This window comes from Mastigoproctus giganteus, chromosome 6 (assembly GCF_048544385.1).
Source record: "Mastigoproctus giganteus isolate SK-2022 chromosome 6, ASM4854438v1, whole genome shotgun sequence".
Lineage (NCBI taxonomy): Eukaryota > Metazoa > Arthropoda > Arachnida > Uropygi > Thelyphonidae > Mastigoproctus > Mastigoproctus giganteus.
In genome coordinates this window covers 80088757-80111177 of record NC_143580.1, presented here as the reverse complement: position 1 = coordinate 80111177, position 22421 = coordinate 80088757, and the positions used below count along the sequence as shown (strand labels likewise).

Below are 22421 nucleotides of genomic sequence, written 5' to 3'. Positions count from 1 at the left end.
CAATGATTGTTATTGTATAAGATAAAATTTTTAGTCTTAATTTCAGTATTCTGGGTGATAGCCAAGAGTAGTCTAATATTTTGTTTTCCCATTCTTTCTTTATTATAACAGCAACTCCCGATGATGCCCACATTTCACTTGGTACGCCGGAGTATATCATTATGAAATTACCTATTTCTTTGGATCCTTTGTTCTTCTTTTTTTTTATTTCAGTAATGACTGCTATGTTAATATTTCTATTTTATAGTTCCAAGGTCAATTCATCTAATTTGTGATTTATTCTCCTAACGTTCCAAGTTGCTACTTTAAGTTCCTTAGTCGTAGTCCTATATCCATTGCCTAGGTTTTTACCCTTGAGATCCGTCCAGTTTTTTCCCCTTGAGCTTAGTCTGAAAATCTGATGGAAAATTCTATTATTCTTCTACTAAGATGGTTAGTTAGGAAAGCTTTTGATACTGTTGCACATAAAAGACTGCTGTACAAAATGGAGTGTGGCAGTAAGGGCAAGTTGCTGCTATCGATAAAGGGATGGTTGAGTGGGAGAAGACAGAGTGGTAATCAATGGACACTGCTCTTCGAAGGCGCATTATAGCCATAGTAGCTTATGCGCCTTTAAACTCCCATAACAACAACTGCTTTTCGTGGACTAATGTTATTAGTGGAGTCCCTTAAGGTTTGGTGTTGGGCCCATTGTTGTTTTCAGTATTTATCAATGATATTGATAAAGGTATATCAGGCTTAATGTCCAAGTTTGCAGATGATACACAGGTTGGCTGGGTTGTATGCTACTGCAACAGGATCTAGAAAAATTAGGCAGATGGGCTGAGATGTGGCAACTGAAATTTAACATTGACAAATGCAAAGTACTGCATATGGGTAGCAATAACCCCAGCGAGCAATAACCTGCATATGGGTAGCAATAACTCCAGAGTAATGTATCAACTGTGTGATACAGACCTAGAGACCTCATTTTAGGAAGGATGTAGAGCTGCTGGAACGAGTACAGAGAAGTGCAATGAGATTGGCGGGGAACAAATGGGTGCTCTTATCAAGAAAGGCTTCAGTTCTGCATATTGTAGCATCTGGAGACCAGAACCTGTGAGGTGGTCTGATTGAGGTGTTTAAGGTTTTGAATGATTTGAACAAGCTGAATGCTGATGGGATTCTTCCTCATGCTTAGATTACATACTTGAGGGAGCATAAATTGAAATTGAGAAAAGACAGTTGCATAACAGATGTGCGGAAATTTGCCTTTAGCCAGCGAGTGGTTGATTGCTGGAACAAACTTCCATCTGTCATTGTGGAAGTTGATAGCTTAAATAAATTCAAGGAAGAAATAGACAAACTTTTGGAGGGAATGGATAAGTGAAATGGGAATTTTTTTTTTTTTTTTGGCTGATGCTGTACAAGCTTGCTTTCTTGCATCATATGCCAATAGTAATGCTAACTCAGTACTTTCGGGTAAGGGAAGCGCATAGGATGATAGGATTAATTTCCTTTTTATTTAATTTTTAATTTCATTTTATTATTTTTATTTATTTATTAATTATTATTATTTATTTATTTATTTAATTTTTGTTTTTATCATTGTTTTGTTCGGATTTTTTTTTTTTTTTTTTTTTTTTTGGCTGGTGCAGCATAAGCCATAGGCTTTCTTGCACCATACGGCCGTTACTAATACTAACTCTATTCACAAAGAATTCTGTACATGGCAGACAGAGCTGTACAGAGTTGTAGCAGTGTCTGCATTAATGCAAATGTATGCATACATCACTATATTTAAAATTAAGTTTAATCAGAAATCAGACAAGGTGCTTGTGTGATGGTCCCTTAAGTTTGTTGTGGATATCCTTCCACCAGTAATAAGCTAAGGCTGCCACTTATGGAGGGGGAGTCACATCCATTGAATTTTGCAAAGTGTCATTCTGTGATTGCCTGATCCTCTGCTTGCACCTTCATGCCAGTGGGGATTGGTAATCCTGGGTATATACTGCACCATGTGCATGGTTCAATAATATTGTGCCTAGTATGCTCAAGGAGATCACCCAAGTGTGAAGCAACAAGGATCAAGTTGTAGCATCCACACAAGTGGAACAGCTGACCCTCTATGGCACTTAAGCAATACTAGGTGGTGGGTGACTCATTACCCAATGCAGTACCACCATTTTGCTTAATGGAGGTGTGAAGTGGCAAAACTATGTGTGATCTTAAGAGGAAAGGTCTGGAATCTCCTCGTCTTCTCCATCATGCAATGAGTCTTTTGAGGTTATGATAACATCATAGTGAGATCCAGTATTCCTCACAGGTGGAGAGGACAGGACAGCATTAAAGTGATTTTGACAGCTGGCCACTAGATAGTATACTGGATCAAACCTCATTGGTAATGCTGTAGGAGGCATCTGGATCAGCTAGTTTATAATCTTGCTGTCTCTGCTCTGCCAGCCTTGACTAGAGGGAGTATGACTAGTATGTGGGGAGCATCCAAGGCCACTATATGTAAAGGACCTACGTATATTTGTCATTTACACATCATTTATGTCTGTTTCCTTTTACAGTCTGCCAAGCCCCATTATTTGTTTCTGAAAAGACTTCAGTTATCAACTGCTTCATTATTTTCTCCTAATTTTTTGCTCTATAATTCCTCCCTCTTTAAAGCTGGTATTGTGCCTATGATATTCCCTGCTAGAGATTTCCTGAATCGGAATCTTCTCTCTATGATCTTCTTTGCCTCAAAATCTCTTTACGCTATTTTGTCCAATTCAGCTTTTGCCTCTTCTCGTTTTCCCAAATCTAAAAATCACTTGAATTTCTTTCTTTGCAACTAAACTTTCTCTCAGATATAATTTTCTTCCTTACTTTCAAGTAATATTTCCTGGCTATTTTAAGGTCCACAAATTCATCTGGCTTCAATTTCTAGTTATAAGGACCCAGCTGGTATTGATGCTGAAGCCTCTGCAATTACTAATGACCTCATGCACAGTATTTTTACCCACTAGCATACCACACAATCCTGACTACACACCTAATACTCTTGATCTTTTCTTGTTGATCACAACTTGGTGATAGTCTCTTCTTCAGTGCATCTTTTATCCCGTGGCCATTTTCAGCATTGTGTTTGGCATTAAGAGTGAAATAGAATGATTTTCATGGTTTCCATTCATCTTTTCCTTGGTCAGACTGTGTAAAGACTATCCGTTGAAGAAGGCTCCTAATCTCCACTTCCTTACTCCCAGATGTGAACAACTGTTAGTTAGTACAAAATAAGATTTTTACGCACTTCAAAAATTTGCAGTCCAACTATTCAGAAGGAGGATCTTGTTGCAGTTGGCGGAGCATGAGCCAGATACTGAATGACAGTTAAAACGGGCTTGAAAAGGTCATGACATGCTACATTAGAACAGAATATTATTATGTTATACAGGGTGGATATAGGACTAGTGGAACTGTTCTGATTATAGGTGAAAGTCTACCCTGTGAACACTGGCTTCTGTGGAACCTCACAATACATCCTCCAGATGCCTCTTCCATTAACAGGCAATTCCAAGCAGTTGAGACTGCTGACACTTTTCAGACAGGCTTGTATCAGAGAGCTTGAGGCTCTAGTGGAGGGTTAGACCATCACAATGAGCCTTGTTGGATTGCATTGTGGTTACTTCCTTGATGGATGACATGTGATGCTGTGGTGTTATTGTGGTTCCAGGGACTGATTGAGGTATTTTCCTTTACTGTTGGAATGGTTCAGGTTTAAGGAAAAGTTGACTTCTTTATTGTGACCATAATTCTTGGTTTAGACATTACTTCCTCGATTGGACTTATCCTCATTTGAATCTTCATAGTGGACCTACGTGTCAATTGGATCCTCAGTGTTCATTACAACCTTGTGTTGGGACTTTACAGTGTTAGATACCTTCATGGCATTGCATTGAGAATATGACCACCTATGAGGGAATCTGAGATAATTGTACATCAACATTGTTAGTAGTACAGCATTGTAAATAGATTGTGAGGTTGCTGGGAAAGCTGGCTGGGACTGCATAGTACAATAAATAAATAAAAAAAATAATAAAAATACTGTTTTAAATCATTCTCTGTAGCAGTTTAGTTGACATGGTACTTCACTGTTTTCTGATCATTCGGAGAGGTCTGGGTTCACTTCAACAACTCAGGAATTTGAGGTCTTCAATAAAAGTGCATCTAGCTGATGTCAGGCGGAAGAAGAATTGTTCCTTGTATCTTATTCCAGATAACTTTCAAGGAAAGACACACACTTATACAGACAACTACACATACAAATATGAGCGATAAGCATGATGCTATTTAAATAACAGTTTGAATTTATACTGTTTTAAATCTTCTGATTCTAATATTACTCAGATTGTGTTATTACCGAAATTAAAATTATTCTTGTATGATGAAGTTCTTTATTTCTTATTCTGCCATCTTGCCCTTTTTGTACACCATGGTTTTCTAATAAATGTTTTAAGGTCGCTCGAGATAAGCCTATCACAGTTGGCTGACATCGGATAAATCCAGGCTTGATTTTGAAAATGTTAAGATTATGAAACCATGTCCAAATAGTTTGAGCCTTCTGGTCTCTTGTCAAAGCTATAGGGTTACAGTTCACTTTCAGCCCATCCACACTTCCACCTCTTTTACATTCCAATATAATGATTTCACACTGTAATATAAGAATTAAATGTTTATATGATGTGCCATTTATTGACAATATTAGGAATTTAAATTGATTTTTATTATTACTGACCCAGCCTTCAGTGAAGTTACTGAAGGAGCAGGTTTTTTTTTTTTTTTGATAGTGCTGGCAGTTTGTTTCATTCCCAGTGTTTGGAAATCTTAATTAAAAAAAAAAAAAAATAATAAATAAATGAAATTCTGTTTATGGTACAGTTTTACTGGGCAAACCTGTGGTAATATCAAAATTCCAGTAACTAAATTATAATTCAATTTTCTAATATTTCTACTCACTTTTGACATTTAGGCTGTAATATACTTGAAAATTTGAATATATTAATCATAATTATAAATTTAGGATTCATCAAATAAAGAAGATATATGAAAATGTATCAGACAACACCATACTTTTATTTTTTAATAGCATTGCCAGTCTTCCTGTCTGTATGTGTATTTGGTGGAATGTGCTTTGATCGCTCTTGGATTCAGTACCCTAATTTTAATCATTTATCTTGGGCATACGGACTAGCAGTAATAGCCTTTATTTGTCATGTTTGTGCTGCTGGTACATTGATTTCTGAGATCTACCAAGCAAGAGAACGTCGCCGCAGGACCAATAACTTTATATATGGAGTACCACTGACAGTGCGGTAGCTTAAAGGAAAACTGAGAAGCTTCATGCAAACCTATTTTACCTTTTTTGACATATTGTACGTTTTATTTTGGGTGCGAATTTATAAATCCTTACAGTTCTTTATAGTTGCTTTATGACTAAAAGATAATATATAATTTTTAAAAATGGAATATGTATGTGTCAGTCCCTTTTCCAAAGTAACTAACTGTGATAAACATATCTCCATCAAAATTTTTTACTGGCTTTTGGTAATTTTATTAATTACTGAACTTTGTTGTTAAAGTTGGAAGTGCATGGTAAAGTTCATGCAAAAATAAGTACATTATAAATATTTAAAATTAAACCTTATAAAGTGGTGTTTCTACACTCGGATATTTGCAGTGATAGTTCTGGTTATGATCATTTCAATCCTGAGAGATGATGAGGATCCTATTTGTGTAATGATGCTGCTTTTAACTGATGTAGGTTTGGAAGAAAAGTATCAGTTTCAGGCTGTTTATTTTAAGTGTGTTCATGTATAACAGTTTCCCTCTGAAGTGGTCATAGTATATTTACGTATCATGATCAGAAGTTCAGTCAATGAATTTAATCAATCTAGGGGCTCTGATAGAAGTTTAGGTTTTTGGGAAATCATTTTCACTGTTAGTCTCTTTTCCCTCCAAAGTAGCAGATGTAACATTTTCTACTACTATTTTCTATGCTAGAATCATTAACTTGGATCATCTTCAGCATTCTGAATTGTTGCACTCTTTCCCTGCCAGCAGTATAGTGGTTTGGTCTTCTGCAGCCTCAGAGCATTGAATGTTGAAATCAAACTTGTTCCATCTATTTTCAAGAATTGTTATTTAGTCTGATTTTATGAGTTTCCCTAATTATATCTGCCAGATGTATAGTTTATGCTCAGCAATGATCCTCCTGTCTTGGGTCTTTAACTACATTTTCAGTCTCATTCAACACACCATAACTTCATTTAAAAATTCTCTTGTGAAGATACTTGCAGCCATGAACCAAGGCTGTGATGATGCATCTCTTAGATTTGATTGGATTAAAGAAATATTGGGTGATAAAGCAATGCACCTAATTTTTTCATTCAAACTGTCCTATTTCTCTGTATTACAATGAGGAGCATTTGTTATGTTCTTGAGCAGAGTTTCCCAAACATGGATCCATGAAATGTTCAGAAAGGGTATCAAGTAATATGTGTTTTTATATATATGTAGGGGTCTGCAGATCTCAGTAATTTGGGAGCTGCTGTTCTAGGGGAAGGCTTCAAGATTTTGTTTGGACCTCTCGACGGAAATGATGCCCTGCATGAATCATTCATAACCAGTTTATAGCATAACTCAGTTCACAACAGTTTTTCTGATACTTTGACCACATTATTGTCAATTGGTTATTGTGTTAATTACTGTCAAGTCCTCAACCCCCCAACAGGATACATTGATAATTACAACCTTTTATATAGTATTTAAGTCTCTAGGTGCAGTCAGAATGTGCATAACCTTTTTTTTTTTTTTGCTTAATTTTTACATTTCTTGATTTTTTTCTCAGTTTCCGTGTTCATGTTCATTTTACTAGATTGTGAACTCCTTATCCTCTGGCCATGAAAGGTGTATTGAAGAGATACATTTTTTAGATAAATGTAGGTTAAATGATGTTAGCTTACTGTGATAGGGAGGATTTACATATGTCAAAAGAATTAAAAGGAATATAATTATAAGGCATTTACAACATAAACAAGCATGATATCTTGGCTAAAATTTCCAGCTTAAAGTTTATTTTCTTGTGCATGTGTGTATTAGAGATGCAAATCAGTAATATAAGAAATAAAAAGTTGGCAAAATAAATGAAACAAATGAACAATAAAGCAGAAGAGGTAATGCAGATAACAGATTTTGAAAGACTTATTATTATTATTATTAGCCATATGGTGCAAGGAAGCCTGAGGCTTATGCTGCACCAGCCAAAAAAAAATTCCCAAGTTACCCTGAGAGAGAGAGAGAGAGAGAGAGAGAGAGAGAGAAGTAGAAAGGAATCACCAAGAAAGAGAAGAATGATGATATCCAGCTCAGGACCCTGGGTTTGAGCCCCTGGACTTGGTAAAATATAAGGTAGAAACAACAACCATGATTAAATAAGATTGAGATAATAGGGAACACGAGGTGTGTATGTGTATTATAGCCAGGGCTTGAAATATACAGTTACAATGTAAACTAAGGAATTGCTTGGTGACTATTATTTTATAGATCAGTCTACCAGCTGTGAATTTGAACTGACCGTCCTTTGTTTTACAATTGCTGTGATCCGTATATTACAAGGATTAGCATGACCATTTGAAAAACGTACAGTAGGATGGACTCTTAGTACAGATGTTAAACTATTAGATATAGCAGCATTATCTTATAGAGCAAATCTTTTTCATTGAAAAAACATTATCAAGAATAACAGCCATCAATCATATCAGCTTTCATTAGAATAGCATGAAATTTAAAGTTATCTATAGAGAATTTGAGCATTTCATAATCAGTTTCTTATTCAACACCAGTACAACATTATCCTTTTTTAGTTGGTCAGAGGGAGAACATATCTGAAGATTGTTCATTAAGATAAACATTGTTTATCTTAGTGCTTTTTTTTTTTTACATACACAGTGGTTATGTGTATCAGGTGTTCATAATCTGGAATATGATCCAGTAATTTATCATCTCTTGTGCTTTTTCAATTTTTGTTGCTTTGGTTTGCTGGCAGTAGCTAATATATCATTTATAAGTAATTTAACAATTAAATAAAAGTCAATTGTGTAAACAAATTTAAAAGCTTTTTATTTTTACAGAGTTTAATTATCAATGGACTGTCCAATGTCAAAGTGTGGTGATGGTTGATATCAGTTGCTTTCAGAAGTAGGCATTATATGAATTTAATGCTAAAAGCAAGGTACACTGATATTTTCCCCTCATCACGTGACTTGAGTTTACAGTATAACTTCACTAATTTGCACTGCTTCTCTTTTACATGCATATTTTATTTATGCAGAACAGCAGAGATTTTTCCTATAGAAAAATTTAACGATACAATTCTGAACTTATTTCAGAATGATTTTACAACTACTTTGTAAAAGAAATAACTTCATTCAAAAGGAAAAAGCTGCTAATTCTGATACAAATTCAAAACATATTTTTACATTCTAATAGAAATGAAGAAGGAAATGGCAATACCTGCAGAATCTTTACTCAACACATTTTCTAATTCTTCGAAAAAATAATACAATTTGGTACAGTTATTAATGTTTAAGTTTATGGTTTGAACTCCTTGTATTCAGTTTCGATTTGAATATAAACATTTTCATAACTTTTCATCATATTGTGTCCATAAAAATTCATTTATTTGCAAGATTGTGAATAAATTTGCTTGTTTAGCTCTTGAAGTTTTTAATATCAAAAAACAAGATGGTTTGGATATATTAAAAAAAAGAAATTCATCAAAAGTTAGTCTTAACAGCCTCAGGAAAATTTATGAATAGTAGTTTTAATAGTTTAATTTCACAAATATAATAGGGGATTGGTTTTAATTGATATGAAACGTAACAAATTTATAGAATTAAGAAGCCCAAGATAATTAATCTCTATAGATAATTTTGGGAAGGTTTACATTAGCAGCCAAAATTAACTAAACAATTAATTCTAGAAAACAGTATAACTTATCAGTAAGAGAAAAATATACATATGTAATGATAAAAAAATTAATTTCCAGACAAAATTCTTCAATTCAGATTTCACTTATTTCTTAAGTATCTTGGATGATTATATTATTTTAAGATAACAATGTTCATGCCTAATTCATAGGCACTGACTTCAGAAGTCAGTGCCTATGGATTAGGTGAGAAGATATTTAGTCCAGAGGCAAAATACAGTGTGATAAATGTTCAGAACCAGCAGGAGGGATATAATGATAATGATAATTCTGTTCTTAACCCTCCCCATCCAGATTTTTCTCAGGCTTAGGAGAGTAAAAAGAATGGGAATGGAATAGGTTCAGAATAATATGTTGAACTAAAGGTAGGAATACAACTCACTATTTTACAAAGAATTATTACACTATTTAAAAAATAACTTTATCAAATAGGATAGCACAGAGAGGTTTTTGCAGACTGTACTCGGGATGAAGTGCGGTACATGTCACTATCCAACTTTCTTGCAGTCAGCTTCATCAATAGCATGATATAGGCATGGAAAGCTACGAGCAATGAGAATTGATACTTTCATGAGTGCATTGTCTTCTTTTTAAGTGCAAATCAGAAATAAAAATTTTATTAACTTATTTCCATTTTCTTAACTTAACTGGACATAACAATTTTGTTAAGATAGTTTGGTAAATAAGATTAAGAAGTATCAAAAGCCACTCTTTTATTACTAAAAATCTTTGCCATGATTGCTTATGTGACACAACTGATGTTAGATCTTGTTATGTTCATTAATCATGATTGACAGCTGGGCATCTCCTCTTTTAGATAAAATGAATTCAATACTCCTGCTGAGGACTGCACGGTGAGAAAAAAAATAAAAATAATAAAAAAAAAATTTCATTGACACAATACACTTCGCTGAGAATCAAACTCTTGCCATGAACTGTAAGGGAGAAATAAATTTCACTGAATGATTTTAGAACATTTTTGCCAAAATGATACACTTTGATATCAAGTAAAATAACAATTAAAAAAAGCTGAACTCTATATAAAAATAAAGGTCCTGGACACCAAATCAAAGGCTCACTATTGCTCCTGTTTAAGGATCAGAACAGGAGAAATAGCAATTAAAAAACCAAACTCTATATCAAAGTCTAGGATCCCAAATTTTTCTAATTGGTTCTGGATGCATTCTAGATACTGCTGTACCTGATGCTGTCAATGATTTTCCCTTGTTTTCTTAATAAAATTGTTATGTCCGTTTAGTTTTGGAAAATGGGTATAAGTTATTAGAATTTTTATTTCTAATTTACACCTAAAAGAAGGAAATGTGCTCACAAAATTATAGGTGCTGGCAAGCTATTTATATTGTATTGTCATATCCGAGTATAATCCTGCTTGTATCCGAGCATAACAAAAATCCCACTTGTATAGTGTAAGACATGTTAGCATACTACTGATGTCTTACACAATACAATTCATTACTGCTTGCACTCAAAAATCCAAATCACTATCTTAGTAGAACTCAAAATGCTAACTATAGGTATCCCTCACTGATTGTGACCCTCTGATTACAGTTTTGACTTTTCATGGTGTTTTCTTCTTATGGCCTAGTTTTTCCAATTGTGGTTTTGTTTATTTGCCATTTCCTTCTACACTTTAGTTTCATCTATTCTGATAGAATGCATTGAGTTGATGCAAAGTAAATTATTTAATGAGTTTAGATAGAAAAACATTAAAAATTTATGTTGAAGTCAAGGTATCTCCACCTCAAACAGGTTGCTCATTATTTCACTTGCATGTGACTCACCTTGTATATATTCTTGAAACGATTGTTTTGTTTGACTGCGGTGATTCCCAGCCATTGGTAAATTCAGTTTTATTTTTTATCATTAAAATATAACTGAAAGTGGTTCTCAAGCCTTATTATAGAAACAATTGAGGCTGATCTTTCTGTAACTGTTTTAAGTGAAAATTTCAAACTTTGACAACAGGAAAAAAAGGATGATAATAAAGAAGCAGAGATGGGGAATAACAATTAATGGCCAAAAACAGCAGAGATTTTAAACTGATCAGTTAAATTAATTCCAGAATTACTGAGGTTGATCCTATAAAATGAAGTCTAGCCACAAAAACAAAGGCTGTGTGGCTGTATTAACTTCACAGAGAATTAAATAGCATATTTCAGTCACACAGTTCTTTGAGTCATCAAGCCCCACTGCATATACCTCTTCTGCATTAATCCCTTATGTCAACTAATTATCTCTATAATCTCCTAGCTTGCCAAGCCCTATGTCTTATTTGGATTACTGGGAAGTTAAACACAGTATTTATATACATAATCTCCACGACAATTGAGGAACACCTACACATACAGTACTTGAAATGTTGCACTTGGATACCTCTAAAATAGTATTTCCCAAAATTTTTAAATTCTTGCCCTACTCAGAACATTGTTACCAATGGTGATTCTCAGTCATATATACAAAATTATGATGTAAGATATGAGGGATATTTAGACAATAGATGCTTCTCTGCATCTTGCTGTCTTGGGGATGTTGATTCTTTCCAATGACAACAGATTTTGGCTTATGTCCACTTAAAAAATAACATCATTGTCTACAGTTCGATCAGATATTATTCATTTTGTTTTTAATTTGAATAGCATCACCATAGAAGACAGAATACACTGAATATGGAATTAAAAATTTCTGGGGCACTGCTGTGATAATCTGTTTTGAGCATTACTGGCTGCTCATCTGATTATGGGTGGCCTCAATTAACTTCATGCCACCAAAGTTCGGTTAGTGCAGTCCATATTAAGGATAATGTAATCAGAATTTTTTCCTTTCACACTGCTGGGTTGTTAACTGAGGCTACTTGCCACCTGATGAGAGGCAAGCAGACTCCAAAACACAACTGTCTGTCTGTATTTACAATGGAGAATCTATCTTTTTGACTCTTGATCCCTTCTCACCATTGTACTAGAGTTGGTATAATAGAATTTCTCCATCTTCTCACAAAAACACCATTTTTCTCCATCATTTTCTCTTTGCCAAAAATAGTAAAACTGTGCTAAAATCAGAATTATTAAAAAATTATGCAAATTTTTTCTTCATTTCATTAGAGATCATTGTTGTTGTAGGGTGTTAAATGCAGTGACTAAAACCATATTGTGCTATACAAGTGTGTTTCAGACCAATTTGCATGTTGCATAGGCTGAAAAACCAGGAATAACTCCAGCTAATCACAGCCTCGGTTAAAGAGGACTTTAGAAATTCATTAAAGAACACAGCCATGATAAAAACCTAAGAATAGTTTGCTATAATTGTTCAGTTAGCCATAAAAAAGCAAACTTTATTCTGCAGGTTTTCATTTCCAGTGGAATGCACACAATATATGGCTCACGATGATTTCCTCTCTCAATTTAGAAAGCAAAAAAGATTAATGAAAGAATTTAGTTTATTAAAAACTAATATAGTTAAAGGATTTATTGTCAAAGAAAATGAATTATCATTTTCAACTCCTAATTTGCATTGCCAATAGAGTAGAAATATGAGCCAAAACACCACCCTCCATTGTCAATAAATTAGTAAAGGTTGCCTTCCTTGTCAATTACAGTTAAAGAAGACTGGGCTATCGGAAGAATTAAGTTAAATATTATTTAACCTAATGCTTCCAATTAATTAAAATATAATTGCATTTGGAGAACAATTTGTCATCTAATAACTCTATTTAGAGAAAGTTTTTTTTAAACCAAATTGAAATGAATCAATTCCTCAAAGTTTCTAGTATATCTCAGTATTTTGCTGAACGTAAAGAAATAGATATGTTGCAGATAATTTCTGCTAGTTTCATTGTGAGGCCCTAACCACTGCTATTATGAAAGAGGAAACAATTGATATTCCTAGATTAGGGAATTGACAAGTGCACAAGGAAGCTTGTTTGTTTGTTATTTGGTTTTTAGGAGCATTAGCAACGAAGGCCATATTTACTCCGGCAATATGCGATGGTCATTCCCTGACCTTTCCGCATCCTCTGTATTTGGTGGGCACAGGCTCGAACCCCAGTCTAATCAAGAAGCATGTGTTACGCACTGCTGCTCCTGCCCACCTGGCTACGGAGGTGCTGTACAAGATACATGAAATATAACAAGTTATCCCAGGTCATTTGTAGCATTTTAAAATACCACAAACATTCTCTGACACTCATCATTACTATAAGGAATTATTAATAATTCCTTATAGTAATGGTGAGTGCCAGAGAATGTTCAACCAGGTGGGGGAAGAGCTGCATTTAGTTCACATATTGCATCACAGTGCAGCAGACACATTTGAATATACTCTTTCTGGTGTTGTTTTGGAAATTCTCTTGGCAGGTAAGTCTGAACAGTGTGCCATTGTTATAAACAAAAATTTGATTCAACATTTTTGAAGAGATGCAAAGTCTGTTACAGTATCTCTCTTGATGCAATCATAATCAGTTAGCATCTTAAAGCAAAACAGTAATCGACTAAGAGAGAGAGGGAAAGAGATAAATGTTGGATAAGCTAATGGTTAATAGCATACTGTACTGATGAACAATCCTATGGCTGTATTTTAGTATAAAATGTATTTGTCAGAGAAATTTAATTTGTAGTGTAGTGTGAACTATAACCCCCCCCAACTACTCTTCTGTTTTCCTCTTGTTTTTTGGGAAGAATTCCTGCTTTTTTTTGCAAAAAAAAAAAAAAAAAAACCTCCTGTTTTTTTGCCTGTTTGGCTGAAAAAAAAAATAAAAAAAACCTACAAATACCTAATCCCCAGCTTTTTGAAAGTCAACAGTTGGCAGCTATGAGACCATAATGTGATTCAAAGTTTCTGAATGAATAAATGAATATTGGATTCCCACTTTTTGATGCTATTCAAATTAAAAATGAAATTAGTAATTTTGTTCAAACTGTGGATAATGATGCCATTTCTAAACAGAATGCAGTATTATGTAATTTTTAAATGCCTGTGATAAAATAAACCCTGCTCCTTTAAATATTTGAAGTGAGGAATGTTTCAAACAGAATATTAGTGATTTTCAAAAATGCTATAACAAAACATCAGGAAAACTGTTGTTAAGTGAGTTAGAACTGTAATTTCAAGAGTAAGAGCTGAGATCTTTGTAAATGGTGCGACCTTATTTACTGGGTAACTATGATTTTTGATGTGAAACCTTCTTGGGGGAACCTCAGCTGAGTAAATCTGATCGGTCGCAAAAAATGCGACACAGAAGTGACATCATCTGCAGCTTCCGCCAGAGGCGAATTATTATAACTCATTTTTGCAATCACACTTGCACGATTGCAACAATACAAGTATTTGTAAACAAATACTTTTGTTCTTGCAATCATACTTCCTGCCGATGCCAGTTGATTGTAGCCATTCAAATGGCTACAATCAGATTGGTAATTAGGCTGTTGGCTTGAATATTGCTAACCTCTTCCAAGCCAAGGATGTTTCACATAAAACCATCTACTGCACGTGCTTGGCACATGTGCCAATTTTTTCTACCTTACTTGAAATGTGTTTGCACTCCACTAGAGGGATGTGTCTACAATATGAGAACCACTTCTCTGAAATGATCTTTATTTCTTTTACTGACCTTACAAATTTTTGAAATATCAACTTTCTTAATTTATCACATATGTTAAAAGCAAAACTGAAAACTTTCTCTTATGAAAGTTTTTGGATTGGCAAGAGTAAATTCACCAGAGGTCATAGGATTTGAAGATAATAAGGGATCATGGGATTTGAAGATTTATAAGAGTGAGCTAATGAAACAATTCAGAATGTAAATAAATGCTTTACGGGAAACTTATTTAACTATAATTGGCACAACTTTGCTGTGGAGAATTTTCAATAAATTTTCGGCGTGTGCCATAAAGCTTTCTACAGAGAACTGTAAAATTATTAAATATTTTTATTGAAAATATTTTGTATTTATTATTGTTTCTCTTAAGTTTACAACAATTAAGAACTTGTTAATAATAATGTAATAAAATACAAGTTGAGAAACTGTTAGAAGAATCTCTTTTTTTGTTCTATATATCAACTGTAGGTTTCTATGTAAGAGTGAAAAATTTATTATATATTTTTACAGGAAATATTTTAATACAATTTCTTCACATTTGAGAAAATGTTTATAAAATAATAAAATCTTAAAACTCTTAAGTTGTAAATGTCTGTTATTAGTTATTAAGAATGAGCACAAAAAAATAAAATAAAAACAAACAGGTGCTAGCACAAGCAATAAAACATGTATTTCAAAACAAACGTGCCAACATGGGAATTTTTTATTTTTTTTAATTTTATTTTTTATCAAATAATATCAAGTGAAATTATTCAAATTATAAAACACCCACGCTTCTGTCCTATCAAGTTATTTGAAATATACTGTTGCCATATATACAGCAGATATTCTACATTCCAGCTGTTGAAATTATTATATAATAAAGTATTTTCATATCTCAACCAGCTTTTTATTTGTTTATATACATTTGATTACTTTTAATCAATTTCCTATTGAAAATTCCTTAGAAACCACACAGCCTTTTAACGCATGGTAATTAAAAAGTAGCTTCACAACTTTCTTGTTACTGTTGTTTAGGGATTTATAAGTACACTGGCTACTGTAGCCAAACTGTGCATACCAGTTGATTCCACATAATGTATTTTCATTATATAAAATTTCATTTCGAGTCACAATATGATATTATTTTCATTATATAATAAAATTTCACTGTGATATGTTATTAATATTAAAAATTATCACACAGTTGTACACTCTTTAGATATATAAAAAGAGGTACATTTGCCTTATTCTCAATAATCTGATGCATTTCTTATCACTTATTTCTTATTCAGGGAGTATTTTGTCTAACCAAATCTAAAAGTTCAACTTTTTTAATGATTTGCTGCAGGGTTTATTATTCCTTGAACACCAATCCATTATTCTCTGTTTTCTTTTTTGATGATTATGGAGGTTTGCATTGTTGATTATTATAACAGCATTTTCTGAAGTTTTTTTGTAAAGTTTTTTGGTTGCCCATTTTTCACAAATAAATGAGTTCATTTGGCTGTAATATATCTGCCATAGTAGCATTCGCTTTATAGATCATTTCCTGATTCACTGACTTGACAACATTTTCTTCAAGTCTACTGTTGATCCAAGTTTTGTCAATGCAACAACAGGCCTCTTTTCATTTCATTTCTTGTAAATACTTTGTTCAGTTAAGTATGATATCATTTCTTTCCTTTAAAGCTTTCACCTGTTTTGAGATTTTTTCCAACAAAATTCCACCTCATGAATTTTTCTTAGTTTCTTTGCCAGTTAAAATTTATTAATACTGGAATTGATTTAGATGTAGTTAGTACTTTATATCATAAATATAAAATTCCTGGATTGTTTGCCTTATGATACTGTGATCAAATTTTTCCAGGAATAACTTCTTTAGGTTTTTTAATATTTCTTTGGTGATAAGAAATTTGGAGAACATTTACCTCTTGCTTGACTTTGAATCATAATCATTCTGAAAATCCTGTTGCTATATCATGTTTTCATCCGTTCAGTCACAGCCAACTTTCGGAGACTTTCTAAATCCTTCATGCCAGTGTCACCCTTGATGGTCTCGAGCCAGTGTGTTCTTTGCTGACTGCTTCTTGTTCCACCGACTTTTCTTAGCATTATTGATTTTTCCAATGAATTGGATTGCATTATGTGACCAAAATAGGTCAATTTTAGCTTGGTGATCTTGGCTTCCAGTGATGTTTCTGGCTTGATGCGATTCAAAATCTCTCTGTTTGTAACTTTCGCTGTCATGGTATGCAAAGCATCTTTCTCCAGCACCAGAGTTCAAAAACGTCAATTTACTTCTGTCTACTTTTTTTCATTGTCCAGCTTTCACACCCATAAGTTGTTATGGGAAACACTATAGCATTAACTATTCTGAGCTTCATTGCAAGGCTGATGTCTTTCTCTTTCCAGATCTTTTCCAAGCTCATCACTGTGCTGTGTCCAAGTGAAATTCTTTTAATTTCAGCATCAGATTCTCCGCCCCGGTTAATCTTAGATCCAAGAAAGCGAAGTCCCGGACAGATTCGATCTCTTCATTGTTAATTTTAACTTCTCCAGGCCCAGCTGTTGTCATAATTTTTGTTTTCTTGATGTTAAGCTGCAGTCCTGCTTTTTTGTTCTCATCTTTAACCATTAAAATCAGTTGTATTAGATCTTCCTCATTTTCTGCAAGCAGAGTTATATCATCTACATATCTTAAAATATTGATGTTTGTGCACCAATTTTCACTCCAGTTTCTGACTCATCCAAGTACAATTTTCTCATAACTGATTCAGTATACAAATTAAGTAGAAACGGGAATAAGATACAACCCCGTCGCACACCTTTTCCGATTTCAAATCAGTCTGTATCTCCAAATGATGGTCTGACAATTGCTTCTTGATTGGTGTACAATGATCTTATTAGCAAGCATTATTGCTTGCTTGATTGGTATGCTTTCATATCCGATTATCATTTAATGCTTCTTTATCAAAATGTTCAGTAACACTGAATAAAAATTTTCTTCCCTTGGCTATGTACAGATTTTTTCTCTTTGATACAAATGCCGTTTTATCGATTTGCATATTTTTATAATGCTGATCACTAATTAAAGACATAACTATTGAAGTAAATTGAAGTAATATCTTGATACCAAGTTATAGTCAATCTTCTCAATAGCCAAAGAGATAAAATTAAATAATTTTTTTATGAACATTATATTATCATTAGTTGTTAATAATTTTAAAAATTTGAGACCAAAAGTTTGTGTGACAAATCTGATTGGATGCTATGATGCAGTGACCAAGCAACTTGGTGGCAAAAAATAATTTTGACATCATATACTTGGATTTCAGGAAGGGTTTTGATACTGTTGCATATAAAAGACAGCTGTACAAACTGGAACAATGTGGCATTAAGGGCTGATATGGATAAAGAGATGGTTAAGTGGAAGAAGACAGAGTGGTTATCAATGGGCACTGCTATTTGTGGACTAATGTTATTAGTGGAGTTCCCACAGGTTCAGTGCTCGGTCCATCGTTGTTTTCAATATTTATCAATGATATTGATGAAAGTATATCAGGCTTGATATCACACGTGAGGAGGAATAAATTTAAGTCAAGGAAGGATGGTGTGGGATAGATGTGCAGAAGTTTGCCTTCAGCCAGTAAGTGGTCGATTGTTGGAACAGGCTTCCACCATCTGTTGTGGAAGTGGATGGTTTGAATAAAGGGAAAACTAGACAAATTCTTGATGGGTACAGATGGGTGAACTTTCTTTTTTTTTTTTGTGCACTATGTAATATAAGCTTGTTTTCTTGCATCATTTGCCATTTTTTAAAAATTGTCAAAATTCCAACTGCATATGAAAACCCTCTCTCAAGCCTAACCTTTCAGCAACTACTTCCCGATACTATTAAATTATTATTATTATTTTTATTTCTTTATTATTATTTTTTTTTTTAGGTCCTAGCCACTGAAATCTCAGGAAATTAGGTGGCAGGATTTGCCAGAGTGAAAACTTAAAATTACTGGGTACCTGGTCTGCCTCCACGAGGCATAGTGTGGGAAATGTTGGGCCCCAGCAGGGGGGGGGTCTAGTGGCTAAATGGCCAGAAGAACAATGATACATAACACTACACTTACAAAATCCAAAAATTTTAAATCTCTGGCCTTTACAGTGAACTGTTACACCCACAATGAAAACAATGCGGAGATGGGGGAAACCCCTGGTGCCATTAGACACGAACACACTATACACTGCTACTACTAGTACTTGTATATAGCCACGTGCATACAGTAAAACATAAGACCATGAGTTTAAATCTCACACTATGATGCAACTCCATCTATACAAATCGAATATTCCTGGCACATTGCCAGTGATGGGACTAAATGACATGGGTGATCTATAGACCAACCTCTGTTCAATGCACATAAATGAAACTCAGATAAATGGGTGATTCATCAAATGTCATTTGATGAATCACCCATTCATCACCAAAGGTTTTGACAAGTGGAAACTTGCTACAACATTGCACTTTCATGATATAAAGTTAGTCTCAAATTTTTTTTGACCACACTTTGTGTGTTTATTGATGTGGGCTTCAAAGCCACCATTAGGTGGGTCATTTCATCTTTCACACAGAGCAAGTGCCATAGTTTCATTAGTTATGAAGTTTAGTGATTACATATTTGTGCTTGTAAACATCAGGGTTACAGTTGTTATTGCATTATTTCATATGCTAACAGCCATACTAGGCGCTAAAAGTAAGAAGCATTAATTTTCAAGTTTTTATAGATGCATATAATGCTATGTTCACCCATATTTTGAAATCAGAAAAAAGTAAGTTGGCTGTTAGTTTTAGCACTAATGAGACTGCCTTATGGACACCCAATGAGTGTAAAATAGGTTGAAGGTTCTAAATGATTCAGTAAAAGATTCAACAAATATGTTGAGGCTTACTTGTCTCCTTTGCCATTTTATTTTAATAATAATCATTATGTGCAAAATAAAGTATTAAATGTCACAGACTAAACAAAAATGACAATTCCCTTAACAGCAGAAAATTTTCTCACTATGGTCCATTTTTTCAGGACAAAAAAGGTCTTAGAAAATGAAGAGAATATAGTATTTCTGTTTACTGAAGCCTTGCAGTACCCTAAGGAGATCGGTTGCATAAAATAATATTCTCCAAAATTGGAAGTGGCAGTTTTGGAGAATATTATAATATGGGCTATAATAATATGGGAATATCATAATATGTTAGTTTTAATGGAAAAATAGGCCTTTTCAATAATGACTATGTTAGATCCTACTGACTACATTGCTTGCTTTATAGAAGCATCTCTTGCTACTGTTCCAAGCAAGTATATTTATCATATATGAAGTTGGTATGACCAAACACTGCACAACTCAGGTGACAAAATAAATTCACCGTTTTTTTTTGTTTTTTTTTTAGTTTCTCCACAGTTATGTGTACATATAAACTTCATATCAACATTCATTACTTAGATGGTTATCATGTGAAAAGACACTGCATTAATATCTAGAAGCAGAAAAGTGACTTACCTGGGATGTTATATTTATTGCACAGATCTATAATAAACTGTATTGTTTCATTTGGTAAATTGCCATCTATAGCTACTACAGGAGCATCTTTTATTATACTTTCATACTGGATTACCTAAGGATTTAGGATTAATTGATAAATGAAGAAAAATTAATACTTTAAAAGAAGTGTTTATTTATTACCGTAAGTAAATGAGTTTTAGGTACAGAATAAATATATATAAATACAACTGCTAAAAAACAGGTTTAACAGTCAGATAAAGATTTATATTAGTGGATTCTCATTGCACTAAGTGCTCCACTTAACACAATAAAACCCACACTGCAAATACAAAACTTAATGCATTTATGCTTCAAGAATTAAAATGAATTCTCATTATCAGAATGACTTTGAGGTCTCACAATTTCACCATTTAAAATTTTTATAGCTTATTTCTTATAAATATAATAACATCCTCTTTGTGTTTTAATTAATATCAGCATAAAATATGCTTATTTTTCATGTATATATACATTTTTGCAACTGTAAAACTAATATTAATCACTGCATATTTTTTTATTCTATTCAGAATTGTGAATTGAATTTTGAAAATATACTTGATAAAATATCGTCATTTCAACCAAAAGTTTTGTATATTCTAGCATATAAGTCAACTCAACATACAAGCAAACTTGCATTTTTATCTTAAAAATTCATGTTTAGTTATACAGGATGGTTTTTTGAGGACTAAGCTTTGATTAGTAACCTTTTTTGCTGCTATGATGTTTTCTCTGAAATTTCTAAAAATTCAATTGCTCTTGATCATCTTTTTCTTATTTCATAGGATGTGTTAATAAATTGTCTGTTTGATCTTGCTATGGATCTTTTGCTGAAATGGCTCGCATACACTGCCAAGAATGTTGCATCAAAACAGTCTGAAATTAGTACTATAACTCTGATGGAACAACGAAGTAGACAGTGTTTAAAATCAAACAAGTTGTTTATACAAAAACAGAATCCCCAGCCCTTCAAAACTTAAAGTTAAATAGGAAAGCTTGAAGTAACTTTGTTAGTATTAAGAAAATTAAAATTGCAAAAAATTAATGGATACAAACATTCCCCCGTAGGAAGACACCTTTGAACAGCTGTTCAATCTTTTCGTGCTGCTCCAATTTCTTAGCTTGAACACATCTTTAGATTTTACATTTTTTGGAATATTTATGGCATAACCTGGCCAATTCACCTGTACTGTATCTTGAATCTTTCCTTGTTTTGGTTTTAAATTGGTCCTTTAAGAAACTGATTAATGGGGTGCCACTATCAAGTGGCATTGGGTCATTTGATAGTGGTACCCCATTAGATTTTATTTACGATTTTGTAATAAAGTTTTCCAGTTTATACATTGTGACACTCATTACTCTCTTTAACAGATGACTTAATGAGAGATTTATTTTGTTTTTCCCATTTCAGGAAGTCTCTAACCCTAAGTAAAATAAAGTTTGGTACACCATAGCTATCACCTCCTCTGTCTTAAAGCTTTTCCATCATGCTCTTCATTCACTTCCCCCTTTTTGGCTCCTCAGTTTACCAATGTTCACCCTGCCAAAAAAGGGGTGCCCAGCAGTATTAGAAATGCTTTTTGGCATCTGACACCATTAATTGATGAGGTTAACTCGACAGTGTTTATCGGCATCTCATCTCAATGTTTGATGCTGTGAGATCTGCTTTGATCAGTTGATATAAAATTTTTATTCTATTACAGGTGACTTTCTTTGGTATCTTAAGCATTTCTTGTTTAACAGGACACTGATTTTAAAGCTTAATTCTTCATTTAATACAAAAAACTTAACAATGGATATGTTCAAAGAAAATTATTTTGGTTAGAATACCACATAGTGGGACCCTTCACACCTTCCATTACTCTTCCAAAAAAAAATTGAAGTAATATCTTGATACCAAGTTATGGTCAATCTTCTCAACAGCCAAAGAGGTAAAATTAAATAATTTTTTTATGAACATTATATATTATCATTAGTTGTTAATCATTTTAAAAATTTTGGAGACCAAAAGTTTTGAAGTGATTAATGATAAATCTACATGAGGCATTTTTTGAGGTAATCCTGTGCATTTAATTATTAGAATTTGTGACTATCCCATACAACTACTATAAATTTCTTATTTTATTATTTTTTTTTTTTGGTCTTGTATTTCTTATGTTTATATACGGAGTTATTAGCATATAGTTTTATTTAATGTAAATTTCCTCTGTTTATTTTTCTTTTTAA

The 22421-nt window shown here is 33.3% G+C and overlaps 2 protein-coding genes across 2 annotated transcripts in view; one reads left to right on the top strand and one right to left on the bottom strand.

Annotated features, from left to right (window-relative positions):
* LOC150084431 (uncharacterized) overlaps positions 1-5501 on the top strand; it is a 58990-nt gene extending 53489 nt beyond the window's left edge. The window contains exon 3 of the mRNA XM_090375220.1: positions 5114-5501. Coding sequence (XP_090231346.1) covers positions 5114-5343 — 230 coding nt within the window. The 3' untranslated portion in view covers positions 5344-5501. The remainder of the gene's footprint in view (positions 1-5113) is intronic.
* Positions 1-22421, bottom strand: part of LOC150084430 (uncharacterized) — a 256526-nt gene that overhangs the window by 188116 nt on the left and 45989 nt on the right. Inside the window, exon 5 of the mRNA XM_090376228.1 lies at positions 20157-20271. Within this exon, the coding sequence (XP_090232354.1) occupies positions 20157-20271 (115 nt within the window). The remainder of the gene's footprint in view (positions 1-20156; positions 20272-22421) is intronic.